The 12,226-nt window shown below is 36.3% G+C and overlaps 1 protein-coding gene across 1 annotated transcript in view; it reads left to right on the top strand.

The window, feature by feature from the left end:
• Positions 1 to 11,453, top strand: part of ADAM7 (ADAM metallopeptidase domain 7) — an 81,673-nt gene extending 70,220 nt beyond the window's left edge. The window contains exons 20-22 of the mRNA XM_032855902.1: positions 365 to 464; positions 7,842 to 7,918; positions 11,324 to 11,453. Coding sequence (XP_032711793.1) covers positions 365 to 464; positions 7,842 to 7,918; positions 11,324 to 11,453 — 307 coding nt within the window. The remainder of the gene's footprint in view (positions 1 to 364; positions 465 to 7,841; positions 7,919 to 11,323) is intronic.
• Positions 11,454 to 12,226: the final 773 nt, after the last annotated feature.

The following is a 12,226-nucleotide window of genomic DNA, read 5'->3' as shown; positions in this document are numbered from 1 at the left end:
ATGTATTTTCTATGTGTTGTCATGGGACCATTACTGGGAAGATAAAAGCTTTGTCACCACAGATGATGAAACTCTAGAGGGGAGAAGTATAAACCTCTTACTAAGGACAAAGTAAGAGTAACAGTAAATTGAAAAATTAACATTTTTATGTTCTCATCTCCAAATGCTTATCCCAATGGGTCCCAAACTTCACTGCACATTGGAATCAGAGATTTCTAAAAAGAATGCTAGTTTTAGTTCTTACCTCAGATTTGTTACAGAGTGTAACCTGAGTATCAATCTTTTAGAAATCTCCTAGATGATTAAATGTTAACCACCGACTTATCCTATCCCTTATGTCAATATCCAATTTCCTTCTTGACAGCCCACTTAGAGATACACTGGGAGTGGAGAATAAAGGATACTTTGGTGATGAGCAGCAGACAAGAACTGAGCCAATTTTCCCTGATATCCATCCCCTTCATGTAAGCAAGTGTCATTTGCAAGAGTTAATGAATTGACTTAAAAAGCAGCTGCATTTGTATTTGAAGTGGAACTAGCCCTAAGCTAAGTGACAAGAAAACAACAGTTTAACATAATTCCACACCAATGGAGCCTTCGGTCTACATGTGGGGAAAGAAAGGATGACAGGACACAAGCAAACCAAGACTCTATTTCAGAGCAGCATATATTAGTTAAACAAAATATTGATTTGTGCACTATTGGAAAAATTCACATATACAAATTTATTTTGGGACATAAAACAAATCTATTTTTTTTTAAGATTTTATTTATCTATTTGAGAGACAGCACCAGCAGGGGGAAGGGGCAAAGGGAGGGGGAGAAGCAGACCCCCCACTGAGCAGGAAGCCAGATGCCAGGCTCAATTCCAGGACCCTGGGATCATGACCTGAGTTGAAAGCAGACCCTTAAATGACTGAGCCACCCAGGAACCTGGGGACATAAAACAAGTCTTAACAAAATGAAAAGAAATGGGGTCATACAAAATATGCTTTCAAAATAAAATTTTATTAAAAATCAATAACAAGGGGCGCCTGGGTGGCTCAGTGGGTTAAGACTCTGCCTTTGGCTCAGGTCATGATCTCAGAGATCGAGCCCCACATCCCCGGATCGGGCTCTCTGCTCAGCAGGGAGCCTGCTTCCCTTCCTCTCTCTCTGCCTGCCTATCTGCCTACTTGTGATCTCTGTCAGATGAATAAATAAAATCTTTAAAAAAAAATCAGTAACAAATATATTGGGAAAATCCCCAATTGAAAATTTAATAACAAATTCTAAAAACACTTGGGTCAAATAAAAACTCAAAAAGGAGAACAGAAAATACTTTAAAGGAAAATGAAACAAAACCTACCAGAATTTGTGGGAAGTAGTGAAGTCAGTAATTAAAGGAAAGTTTATAGCACTAAATGCTTATGTTAGAAAAGAAGTAAGGTATGAGAGCAATGACATCAGCTTTCATTTTAAGAAGCCAAAAAAGAAGAAAAAAAAAAAAAAAGAAGAAGAAGAAGAATAGCAAAGCTCCATGCAAGTAGAGGACAGGAAAATAACAAGTACTGGGTACCAATGAAATTGAAAACAAAACAAAACAAAAATCACAGAAGAAAACAATAAAAGCAAAAGCTATTTTCTAGAAATTAATAGATCTTATAAACGTCCAGTTAGACTGAGCAGAAGAATGTAAGTGAGTCAGCATGACTATCAGGAATCATAAAGGTGAAATCTCAGGAGAGTATATCTTATTAAATTGACAATATTTTGCATATGGAGATTAATTTGGAAAATTTTTATTTTAATATATTTGACAGTGTAATTAAATAGTAAATTTTTTGAAAGTTGCCAATCACCAAAGCTTATTCACGAAGAAATAGATAAACTGAATAGGTCTGTATGTAACAGAGAAAACTGACTTTGTAGTAAAAACCTTTCCACAAAAAAATGGTGAATTCTACCAAACATATAATGATGAAATAATATTAGTTCTATATAAACTTTTCCAAAAAATGGGGGAGAATGGACTCTTCCAAACTCCTTTTATAAGGACAGTATTTTTCTGTTATCCACCTAGAGAAAGACATTACTACAACAACAACAACAAAAACTATTTGTCAATAATTCTAATAAATATAAATGCATAAATATTAAATTTGTCAACTGAATTTTACAATGCATAAGAATAATGCATTGTGACCAAACGAGGTTTATCCTAGGAATGTAAAGCAAATTTAACATTAAAAAAATTAATCAGACTAATCCACTGTATTATTTGACTAAAAGTAAAATCATATGATCACCTCGATAAATGCAGGGAAAGTATTTGAAAAAAATCTGATATATATTCCTGATAAAACTCAGGAAACTCAGGAAAGTATCTACCAAAAAACCTACAGCTAATGTCATATTTGTGGTTAAAAACTGAATACCTTTCCTAAATATCAGGAACAAAGCAATGATGTCCACTGCCACCACTTCTACTTTTACTTGAAATTATAGCCATTACCATAAGGGCGAAAGAAAGAAAAGAAAAGAAAAAAGAAAAGAGAAGAAAAGAAAAGAGAAGAAAAGAAAAGAAAAGAAAAGAAAAGAAAAGAAAAGGAAAGGAAAGGAAAGAAGGAGGGAGGGAAGGAAGGAAGGAAGGAAAAGAAAGAAAGGAGGAAGTAAACTGTTTTGATTTGCTGAAGACATAATCATTTATCATTTACCTATAGTAAATAAAAGAGATTTAGTAAGGGGCCGCCTGGGTAGCTCAGTGAGTTAAGCCTCTGCCTGCAACTCAGGTCATGATCTCAGGGTCCTAGGATCAAGCCCAATACCAGGCTCTTTGCTCAGCGGGGAGCCTACTTCTCTCTCTCTCTCTCTCTCTCTGCCTGCTTGTGATCTCTGTCAAATAAATAAAAAATCTTTTAAAAAAAAGTGATTTAGTAAAACTTTAGGATACAAATTCATATGCAAAAACTTACTGTGTTTCCATATACAAACAATGAACAATCCAAAAAACAAAATGAAGCCACAAAATAACATTTACAGCAGCATCAAAAATATAAAATACTTAGGGATAAAGCTGAAAAATATGTACAAAATATGGAGGTAGAAAACTATAAAACATTGAAGAGAAAAATTTTAAAAGACCAAAATAAATTGAGGAAATACACTGTTGTTGGGTCAGTTCTCTGTAAATGGATCTATAAATTCAAAACAATCTTAAAGTATTAGCAGGAGTTTTTGTAAAACAAAAAAATTTAAGAATATAAAAACAATAAATGAAAATTAATTATATTCCATACACTAGTAACAAATAATGTAGAAATAAAATAAAAAATAAAATTTGAGGGGCGCCCTGCGTGGCTCAGTGGTTTAAACCTCTGCCTTCAGCTCAGGTCATGATCTCAGGGTCCTGGAATCGAGCCTGGCATCAGACTCTCTGCTCGGCGGGGAGCCTGCTTCCCCTCTCTTTCTGCCTGCTTGTGATCTCTCTCTCTCTCTCTCTTTCTGTCAAATAAATAATTAAAAATCTTTAAAATAAATTAATTAATTAAATTAAATTTGAAATAGCACCAAAAATGTGAAATATTTAAGGGTACTTCTGACAAAATATGAACCAGAAGTATATAAGGAAAATGGTAATATTCTGCTGAGAAAAACTTTAAAAGACCTAAGTAAAAGACCTAAGTAAAAAGGGGTATAGAGAGTCACATGTTTATTACTATATTTATTGATTGCCAGTTGATTTGCCAAATGATTTTTTACAGAGGTGCAAAGGCACTCCAGTGGAGAAAGCACAGTCTTTTCACAGATGGTGATGGAACAACTGGATATGAATATGTACAAAGACTAACTTTGATCCGTTCCTCAAACCAGTAACAAAATTAACTCCAACTGCAAAACACACAGAAATACATGTATTTTTTTCCTAGTAAAAATTTTAAATTTAAAAATGTACAAACTGTAGTGCTGAACTATTTGGGGAATAAAGGTACAATAACATGCAAGAGTGAGTTCGTTATTTTAAGTCAGGAATGAGGCTAATTTGAGGGAAGGAGGTAGGTGGCAATAGTGATAGGAAATTTGAAATGGCAAAGGTTTATTTCTTAAACAAGGCAGTGATTCCAAGGATATTTACCTTAAATGGTTCATTAAGCCAGGAACCTATTTTCCGTATGTATTTTATTTGTATTATATTGTCCTATGAAATGATTAAAAATAAGAGACAACAATACCAATTACTAGAGGGGATATGGACAATGAAAACTCTCATACACAGTTAATAAGAATTTAAACAGCACAACCATGGGGGAAATTGGTACAAAGTATTAAAAATGATCATACATATCCCCTATGACCCAGCAGCTCCTTGGGAAAACATTTACAATTGTGTTCCAATAGCATATTTGCAAAAAGTGAACACAATAAAAATGTCTAATAACAGTAAAAGGCATGAACAAAATGCTACAGATTCATACAATGGAAATTACAGAGAAAGAGTAATAAATGAACTACTGATCTTTACCACATGAATAAATCTCACAAACACACTTTTCAGAAGATGTCAAGTCCAAATATTTATATTTATATCAAGTTGAAGAACTGTCAAAGCTCATCTATGGTATTAGAAGACAGGGTAGTGATTACCACAGGGAAGAGAGAATCTTCTGAGAAAGAGATAAAGTTTTATTTTTTGATTCTGGGCAACTTTGACAACTTTCATTGCTCATTTGTGAAAATCCATCCTCTACACTTAGTACTTGTGCATTTCTTTGTGCATATTTTACAGGAAAGGAAAAAGTTGGTTGAAATAACTGTTTTAGCAATATATGAAGATGTAAGAGAAAAACCAACAATCTTGCAGAAGTCCCCATAGTTAGTGGCTTGTTAACTGCCTTTAACAACAGTTATGATTTCTGGTGCATTCAGCTCATTGAAAAAAACTGTGAGTGTCCAAATTAAGAAGCTACAAATTCATTCCCTTAAAAAAAAAATTAACCATTGAGGAAATCATTATTGATAAGACAATGCTGATGAAATTACCCAATACGACTATCTTGAAGGAGGGACTATAAGCCTTAAATTCAGAGGTTAAGTATTAGCTGACCATTATTACATGAAAATGCCAATGAGAATATGATAATACTAGTATTTTAAATTAGGATTTGTTGTTGTTGTTGTTAGTGGTGGTCTGGTTACACAGCTCCAAAGGTTTTGAATGCTTTGCCCCAACTCCACATGTCCCATAAGCCCTGTGTTTCTTCACAATGATGCAGAACATGGTCTCACTTGACCCCCCAGAAATACACAGATGAGAGTATATCAGAAATGCTTGCACTCAAGTATTTAAGGATGGTTAGTTAATCTTTCTCTGGTTGTGTGATGGTTTATTATTTTTATTTGTTTATATTTTTTTATTATGCCAATGATGACACCAAGATGATAAAGCAAGTCTTAATTGTCCACTGGAATAGATGGAAAATATTGTGTGATAATTTTTTAAGCTTACACATAGATTTTGTGATATGAACAACATGATGCTGATCTAAATCTTGTATATTTGCCTTGAGGTTTAATTAAGAAACTATGTAAAGGTACTTATCACAGTGTTTTCTAAATATTTAGTGCTTAATGTGTGTTAACATGCTTCATGAATTAATATGAAAAACAGCTGTGCTCCAGAAGAAGAGTCAGGAGAAAAGTGCCCTGAGTATGTGATCAATAATGAGTATTCATAGAAGTCAACCAGAGATTCACATGGAGCTTGGGGCATATTTGTTTCCATTTCTAGATTGCAAGTTCCTTAAATGCTTTGGCATTTTGGTTAAATGAGGGAACACAGAAGAGGAGCTTAATAAATATATTTCGATATATGAATAAAGTAAATTCACTATTAATGGTATATGTGCCTAATATGTTTATAAACACAGATTGTATAGGAGAATTATAGTGTCAAATCTCACATTTAGGCTTTTTGTATTATTTGTTAGAAAATTGTATAAATAATAGCGATTTAACTGATGCTTATTTGATACATTAGTTACCCCTCAACGGCCAGTTTTCAGCAAAATGGTGCTTTGGGAAAGGTCTTTTAATGTCCTTTCCCTCTTACATTAATAATGCTTAATTTTTTTTTCTTCTGCCACCCAGTACCTCTCCTAGGCAGGTTCTATTTCCACCAGATCATGCTTTCTAGTTATATTAATGTCCACTGGAGGCAAATAGAAAATACTTTAGAGAGGATAACCTCATCCAAGCCTATCTGTATTACAACAGTAAGTTCTGGAGGTCCTCAAAGACCTTCCAAGTCCAAAAAGGATGGAGCTTGTTATGGAAGTTCAGACATTCAGACAATTTGATTAAGATTTGGAGGCTGAAAGACTTGCCTTGCACAATTTTCATCATAACTCATAAAGAAACTCACATTCTTCTCGAATATAAGTTTGTTTTATAAGTTCTTAGACTCCTTCATTATAAGAGAATAACCTAGGGAAGAATATTGTTCCCATGTGTTTTAGTATTTGTACATTTACTAGGTTGCATCCCAGAGATAGTTAGAAAATTTATATTGAGCACTTAGGAAATAGTCATACTTGCTTGAATATTAATTGCAGGTTAATAGTATCTCTTTTCACTAGCAAATAACTGCAGAGTCCTTGGAGCAGCTTCCAGCCAGTTTTTCAAGTCCACACTACATCACACTGGTATGGTCCCTTATCTCCTTTCTGTTGCTTGTACTGATCTGTGGCCATTTCAATAAAAATTTTGGTGCCCTTAACCATTTGCTGGTTCCTTGAATAAGTCCAATAATATAATATCGCTGTCTGATTTGAGGAAGAAATAGAACAGGCCCCACTTATCAGGAGGACTGGAATTAGTTTGAGAAGGTCATGAGGAAATCATGCTTGGTCATGCATGGTCTTTTAGGTAAAATATTGACATTGTGTTCATCATGAACCCTTGGGAATTATTTCTGACTTTTTTAAAACAATGCATTAACTCATTATTTATTACAATTACTGAGTTTCTTTGGCCCTCAAATGGTGATTTTGGGATAACTGTCTCACAAACCCTACCTTATTCCCTGCCCAGGTTTTCAAGGGTCAAAACCCAGTGATGGCTTCCAATGGGGCCATATCAGCATGAGGGCTTTCCACTGACTGAGGTGTACTCCCTGATAAATATTAATGAAAGGGAAACACATTAGCCAAATTAGCATACAGATGCCTGAGAAACTGAGTGAAAAAAGAGTTATTACAGGATCTCTAGGATCTCCTGAACTGCTAGAGTCTCTGTATCTTCAAGGTCTACAGTAGAACAATTATTCAGAGCTGGGCACTGAAATCACCAAGATTTTTGACAATGTATTTCTTTTCAAATCAACATTTTTTATTATGCTTTCATTATTAATGGCTAAAGAGTGTGATTAAGATAGTTTTCAGTCTGTGGTTCTACAGAATTTTCCCATAACACAGAAGGATCTCAGAGTATGCCCTACAGTTGGAGTGGAGCTTAATGAGCATTTCTCCCCAATCCCCACTTAAAACCAGTCCAATCCATTTTTATATATTGTTTTTACTGGGATTTCAACAGATATGTTTTCTCAATGAAAGCCCTAGTTCTTGAAAAATGTTTGGAAATCTCTTACTAAATACACTGTTGGAGAGACCCACCACAAAGTTCATAAAGAAAAATGGTTTCTGCTAAGACTTCACTGGCCAGAACCATCCTCCCGTCCTCTCCATAGCAATTTACAAACTTTCTTAGATTTTTCATCTATCAGGAAGAGATAGTCTGCATGTGTATGTGTTTGTGTGTATATGTCTATGAGTGAGATCTGACACAACAAAATTTATTTATTACAGAAACCTGCAAATAAAGATCCAAGAGGAATCGCTGATCCAAATCAAAGTGCCAAAATGGTAGGCTCCTGTGACAGATGGTACCACGCCCCCACACACATTTTTTAACTTGTCAAATGTTAGCATTCTTTGTGTTCTTTACCTATGCATTGATTGAGTAGGAACACTTTTTGTCCTTACCAGAAGAATAAGATGGTTGGAAATATTTTCTCTGATATGCTAAGATTTCTAATAGTGATTCCACCACGCAGGTTTCAGTCCAAGAGTTTCTGACCTGACCACAGGAGCAAGCTAGAATTTGACATTGTCAGTCTCAACACACATTAGACACAACAAAAACAAGACTTCTTTCTCAAACTTTTCTTGCCCAGGGTATGCGCACTGATGGGTTTTCATGAAGGATTCTAAAGGTCATAGTAGCACTGGTAAAGAGAAGGTCCATTCCTCCTGAAGAGCTATTTCATGATAGTTTCATCAACATGTCACTTACCCAATCAATAACTGACTATATCTGAGGGATGATTTCACTTTTAAATTGCTATGGATATGTTAGAAAAATTATTAAAAAATTGTGATTTTTATAAAAGAGAGACAAAAATGAACATTGTTTGGCTACATTTCAGAGTTCATTCATCCATTCAGTGATTTCTGTTGGGTTCCTCCAATGTACTGGTTAATAGGAAGCTTTCCCCCACAAAATATTCTTACAAGGGATCTTGCCCAATACACTTTCTCTGTTGAGTTGGGGAAGGAAGGACATTTCTAATGGTCCTTCCAACTCATAAGGATGGACCTGTCTCATACTGAAGAGTGGAGAAAGTTGCTCCTTAGTGCAAGCAAACTGTTTGATTTCGTGTAATGAAAAACAAAACCATTTTCTTGATAGGCTTGTTCATCTTATAATGACTGTTTAATTAGCCATGGCTAAAGAGATATGGAAAATTATGAATAAATGTAGTACAACATAATCCAGAAAAGTTACTGTAATTAGCAGATAAAAATAAGTAACTGAAACATAACATGCTTATAGACTTTGGAGAAAATAACTTCTTTTTAACCATGTGTTTCCATTTAGAGCTTGAAATTGGATATCCAAAATGGCTGTGCAAGGCTTGGTTGAGAATTCTGGCTGAAAGATCTTCCCAACCTTCCCTAGGTATTTGCTACACAAACTTCTGGCAGTTTTTCAAAAGTTCTTATCAAGAAAGAAAATGTTAACAAGAAACAACTTCTTTCAGTAATATTTACCTATAGAATTTACAACCTTTAGTGTAGACATATGCTACAAAAAAATTCTTTAAAGTTTTTCCAGTGCTTTTTAGCCTAATGTAAAAATAGTCTCCTTGATCTAGTGTTTTCCTAAAAAATGTCAATCTAGTTACTTAAAAAAGACTCAAAACCTTGAGGATATGAAATTACACCCCTGAGTCTAAGAAGCAAAACACGGCTTATGAAAGGTTATTTCTTTGGGAACATAAAACTACTTACCTTAATTGGAATCTGACATGATTACCACTACTTTTGTTTTAAAAGAAATTCTCTCCTGCAGAAATGCCAAGAAATTCAGTGCAGAAGTCATCTGATTCCACTGAATATTTAAAAGGTAGATGGCTGTCTGGCTTATGTCCTGTCAATGAAGGAGATAGAAGAATAATCATCTCAACTACAGAGTAGTTCTTAAAATTATGGGAGCAGCAAAGGAAGACATGAAGTGCTCCTGGTTAAATTCCTGGAATCTAATTCTAAGCTCCCAAAGTTCTAGAATTCCTTATGAACCTGACAGAAGTCACGGAGTTATAAGAATTTCAGAAAATTAGCTCTATCTGAGAAGAAATACTCACAGTTCCCGTGAAGTGTTTGTGAGATCCTTATAATACACAGATTCGAGGATTTACCATGTAATTTCTGTGCCTTCTCTACCCCTCCCTGATGATGGTATGTGGGGCTGTCCCAGGAATTATTTCAGCTGTTTCTTACACCAGTGTTTCCCAACATGTTCTCTTGTGATCTTTATTTTCTTTTTGTTACCTCTTAAAGCTCTATGCAAATGTTTTTTCGTTTACTAAAATGAAGTTTTCAAGTATGAAATGAGAATTTTCTAATTCAATAAATAAAGGCTGCAAATCAAGGAAGAAAGCTGGCTGTTCTTGATGAAACTCTTCTTGCTATATTGACTACTTAATGGGAGGACAGAGTGAGATCAGCAAAAGACAGCAGGGACTCAGTACTTTGTCCCTGGCAAGCATTTATTTATTTATTTGAGAGAGAGATTGAGAGAGTGTGCATGAACGGAGAGAGGCAGAGGTAGAGGAAAAGAGAAAATCTCAAGCAGGCTCTATGCCCAACATGGAGCCCGACATGGGGCTCAGTCTCACAACCTTGAGATCATGACCTGAGCTGGAATCAAGAGTTGAACGCTTAATGGACTGAGCCACCCAGGTGCCCCTAATGAGCATTTATAAACATTCCTTCTTCTAATTAAAAACATTCATTTAAGAAAGAATATTGGTGGGGCGCCTGGGTGGCTCAGTGGATTAATGCCTCTGCCTTCAGCTCAGGTCATGATCTCAGGGTCCTGAGATCGAGCCCCACATCGGGCTCTCTGCTCAGCAGGGAGCCTGCTCCCCCCCCACTCTCTCTGCTTGCCTTTCTGCCTCCTTGTGATTTGTCTATCAAATAAATAAATAAAATCTTTAAAGAAAGAATATTGGCAATTGCATATTACAAGTAAAAGAAGCTAATTTAAATGTTTTATGCAAATTTGTGAAAAGAAGAAATTCTGTGTCACATATACTGGCTTCATTAAAGCAAACAATAGTCCTTTGATGTCCAAAATGAAGGGACAATCACGTATTTGTATTTTGCTCGAACAGGCGATATGTTGATGAACAATATGTATTTTGGTGATATGTTATTCCCTCTATAAAAGGATCACCTTCATGATTCACTGTTTTTCTTATTGTCATATTTCTTCCAAAAAACTCACCATCCCTTTTGCCTTGGGTTCCACATTCAGCCAACTACTAATTTCTAGTGATTTGATTTTTTTTTTTAATTTCTTCTCTCTCTCCAATTATGTCTGGTACCACCTGAGTCCTCCTGCTTCATTGCCTCCTGCCTAGATAATCACTCTGGATTTCTAATCTTCTCCCCTGTTCTTCAAATAAATCCAGAAGATTTCTGACAGTTAAGCTCCTTTTTTATTTTAGGGAGTATTCTCCATGCTTGTCCCTTTTCCTTATTCAAGCCCCTAGGGACTTGACCTACACTTCTTTCAGATGTCACTACTATGTGTTCTATTTAGGGATCTTCTCCTTCCAATACTGTCTGCAGATTAGGAAGCATCTTCATGGCTTCTCTCTACTAGTGGCTCCCTTGTAGGTCCGTTGCCATCCTTGTTATGGAGCCAATTATGATTTCATAGCCCTAATATTTCTGGCTCTTGTAACCTCTGAGAGTTTGAGTCTTTTCCCTTGAATGAACAGTTGCAGACAGAACTTCTGTTGTGAAGGCACAGACCTGCTGGACCTACAATCTGAGGACCTCTGTCTTCCTCCTCAGCCCCATGGACTTCTTGCTGTCCCACCCCATACACAGACAGAGAACCCTTTGTGATGCTGGAAATTGCCTCAATTAAGACTGAGCTTGTTACAGTTCCGGGATGCTATGCTTGGGGCTAGTGGGTTACTTTCTGCAGCTGGGTCACTCTACCCTCTGCGTGGACAGAGGTGGATTCATCTGGAAGCCTCAGAAGCTTGAGCTTCAGGGTCTATCTCATCTTACTGCCCCTTCTAAGACATTTTATCTAATTTTGTATTAACGTTTTTTAAGGATAGTGGGCTGGTTTGGGCTGGGAAATGAGACCTCAGATGATTTATCAGCAATAGTGATGATACCTAAAAGACAATTAGGACAAACATGCCCCTGTATTGGGTTGAGATGGTGGTCTCCGCACCGGCAAGGAGAGGACCAGCCAAAAATGGGAACGGGGTGGGGGTGGGGGCACCTTGGAATGAAAGCAGCATAGCAGGTGTGAGGAGCTCTCCACAACCTTTGGCTGACTGGAGAAAGGCTGGCATGAGGTTGAGTCCCCAGAGAGCACCTCTGAGAGGAAAATCCAAAATCCAAGAAATGAGTGAAAACGGACAGAACTTTTGACTAGGTTCCCCAACCCACCCACAGATCATGACTGAGGGCCCAAGTTTTACGGGTTCACAGAATCTGAGCAAAACCTCTTCCCAAAACACTGGCCACTGAGTGAAGTAGACCCAGGGTAACCCATAGAAAAATAGTGTAAAATGCAAAAATAAGAATTAAAACCTGAGCAGAGACATTAGTGGCTGTACATCACAGGGGACAGAGGGTGGACAATATTCTGCAGTTTTAAG

The sequence above is a fragment of the Lontra canadensis genome, unplaced genomic scaffold (assembly GCF_010015895.1).
Source record: "Lontra canadensis isolate GAN:19392208 unplaced genomic scaffold, GSC_riverotter_1.0 scaffold10, whole genome shotgun sequence".
Classification (NCBI taxonomy): Eukaryota; Metazoa; Chordata; class Mammalia; order Carnivora; family Mustelidae; genus Lontra; species Lontra canadensis.
Note: the sequence above shows the minus strand (reverse complement) of the source record. Positions and strands in the feature narration are given on the sequence as shown.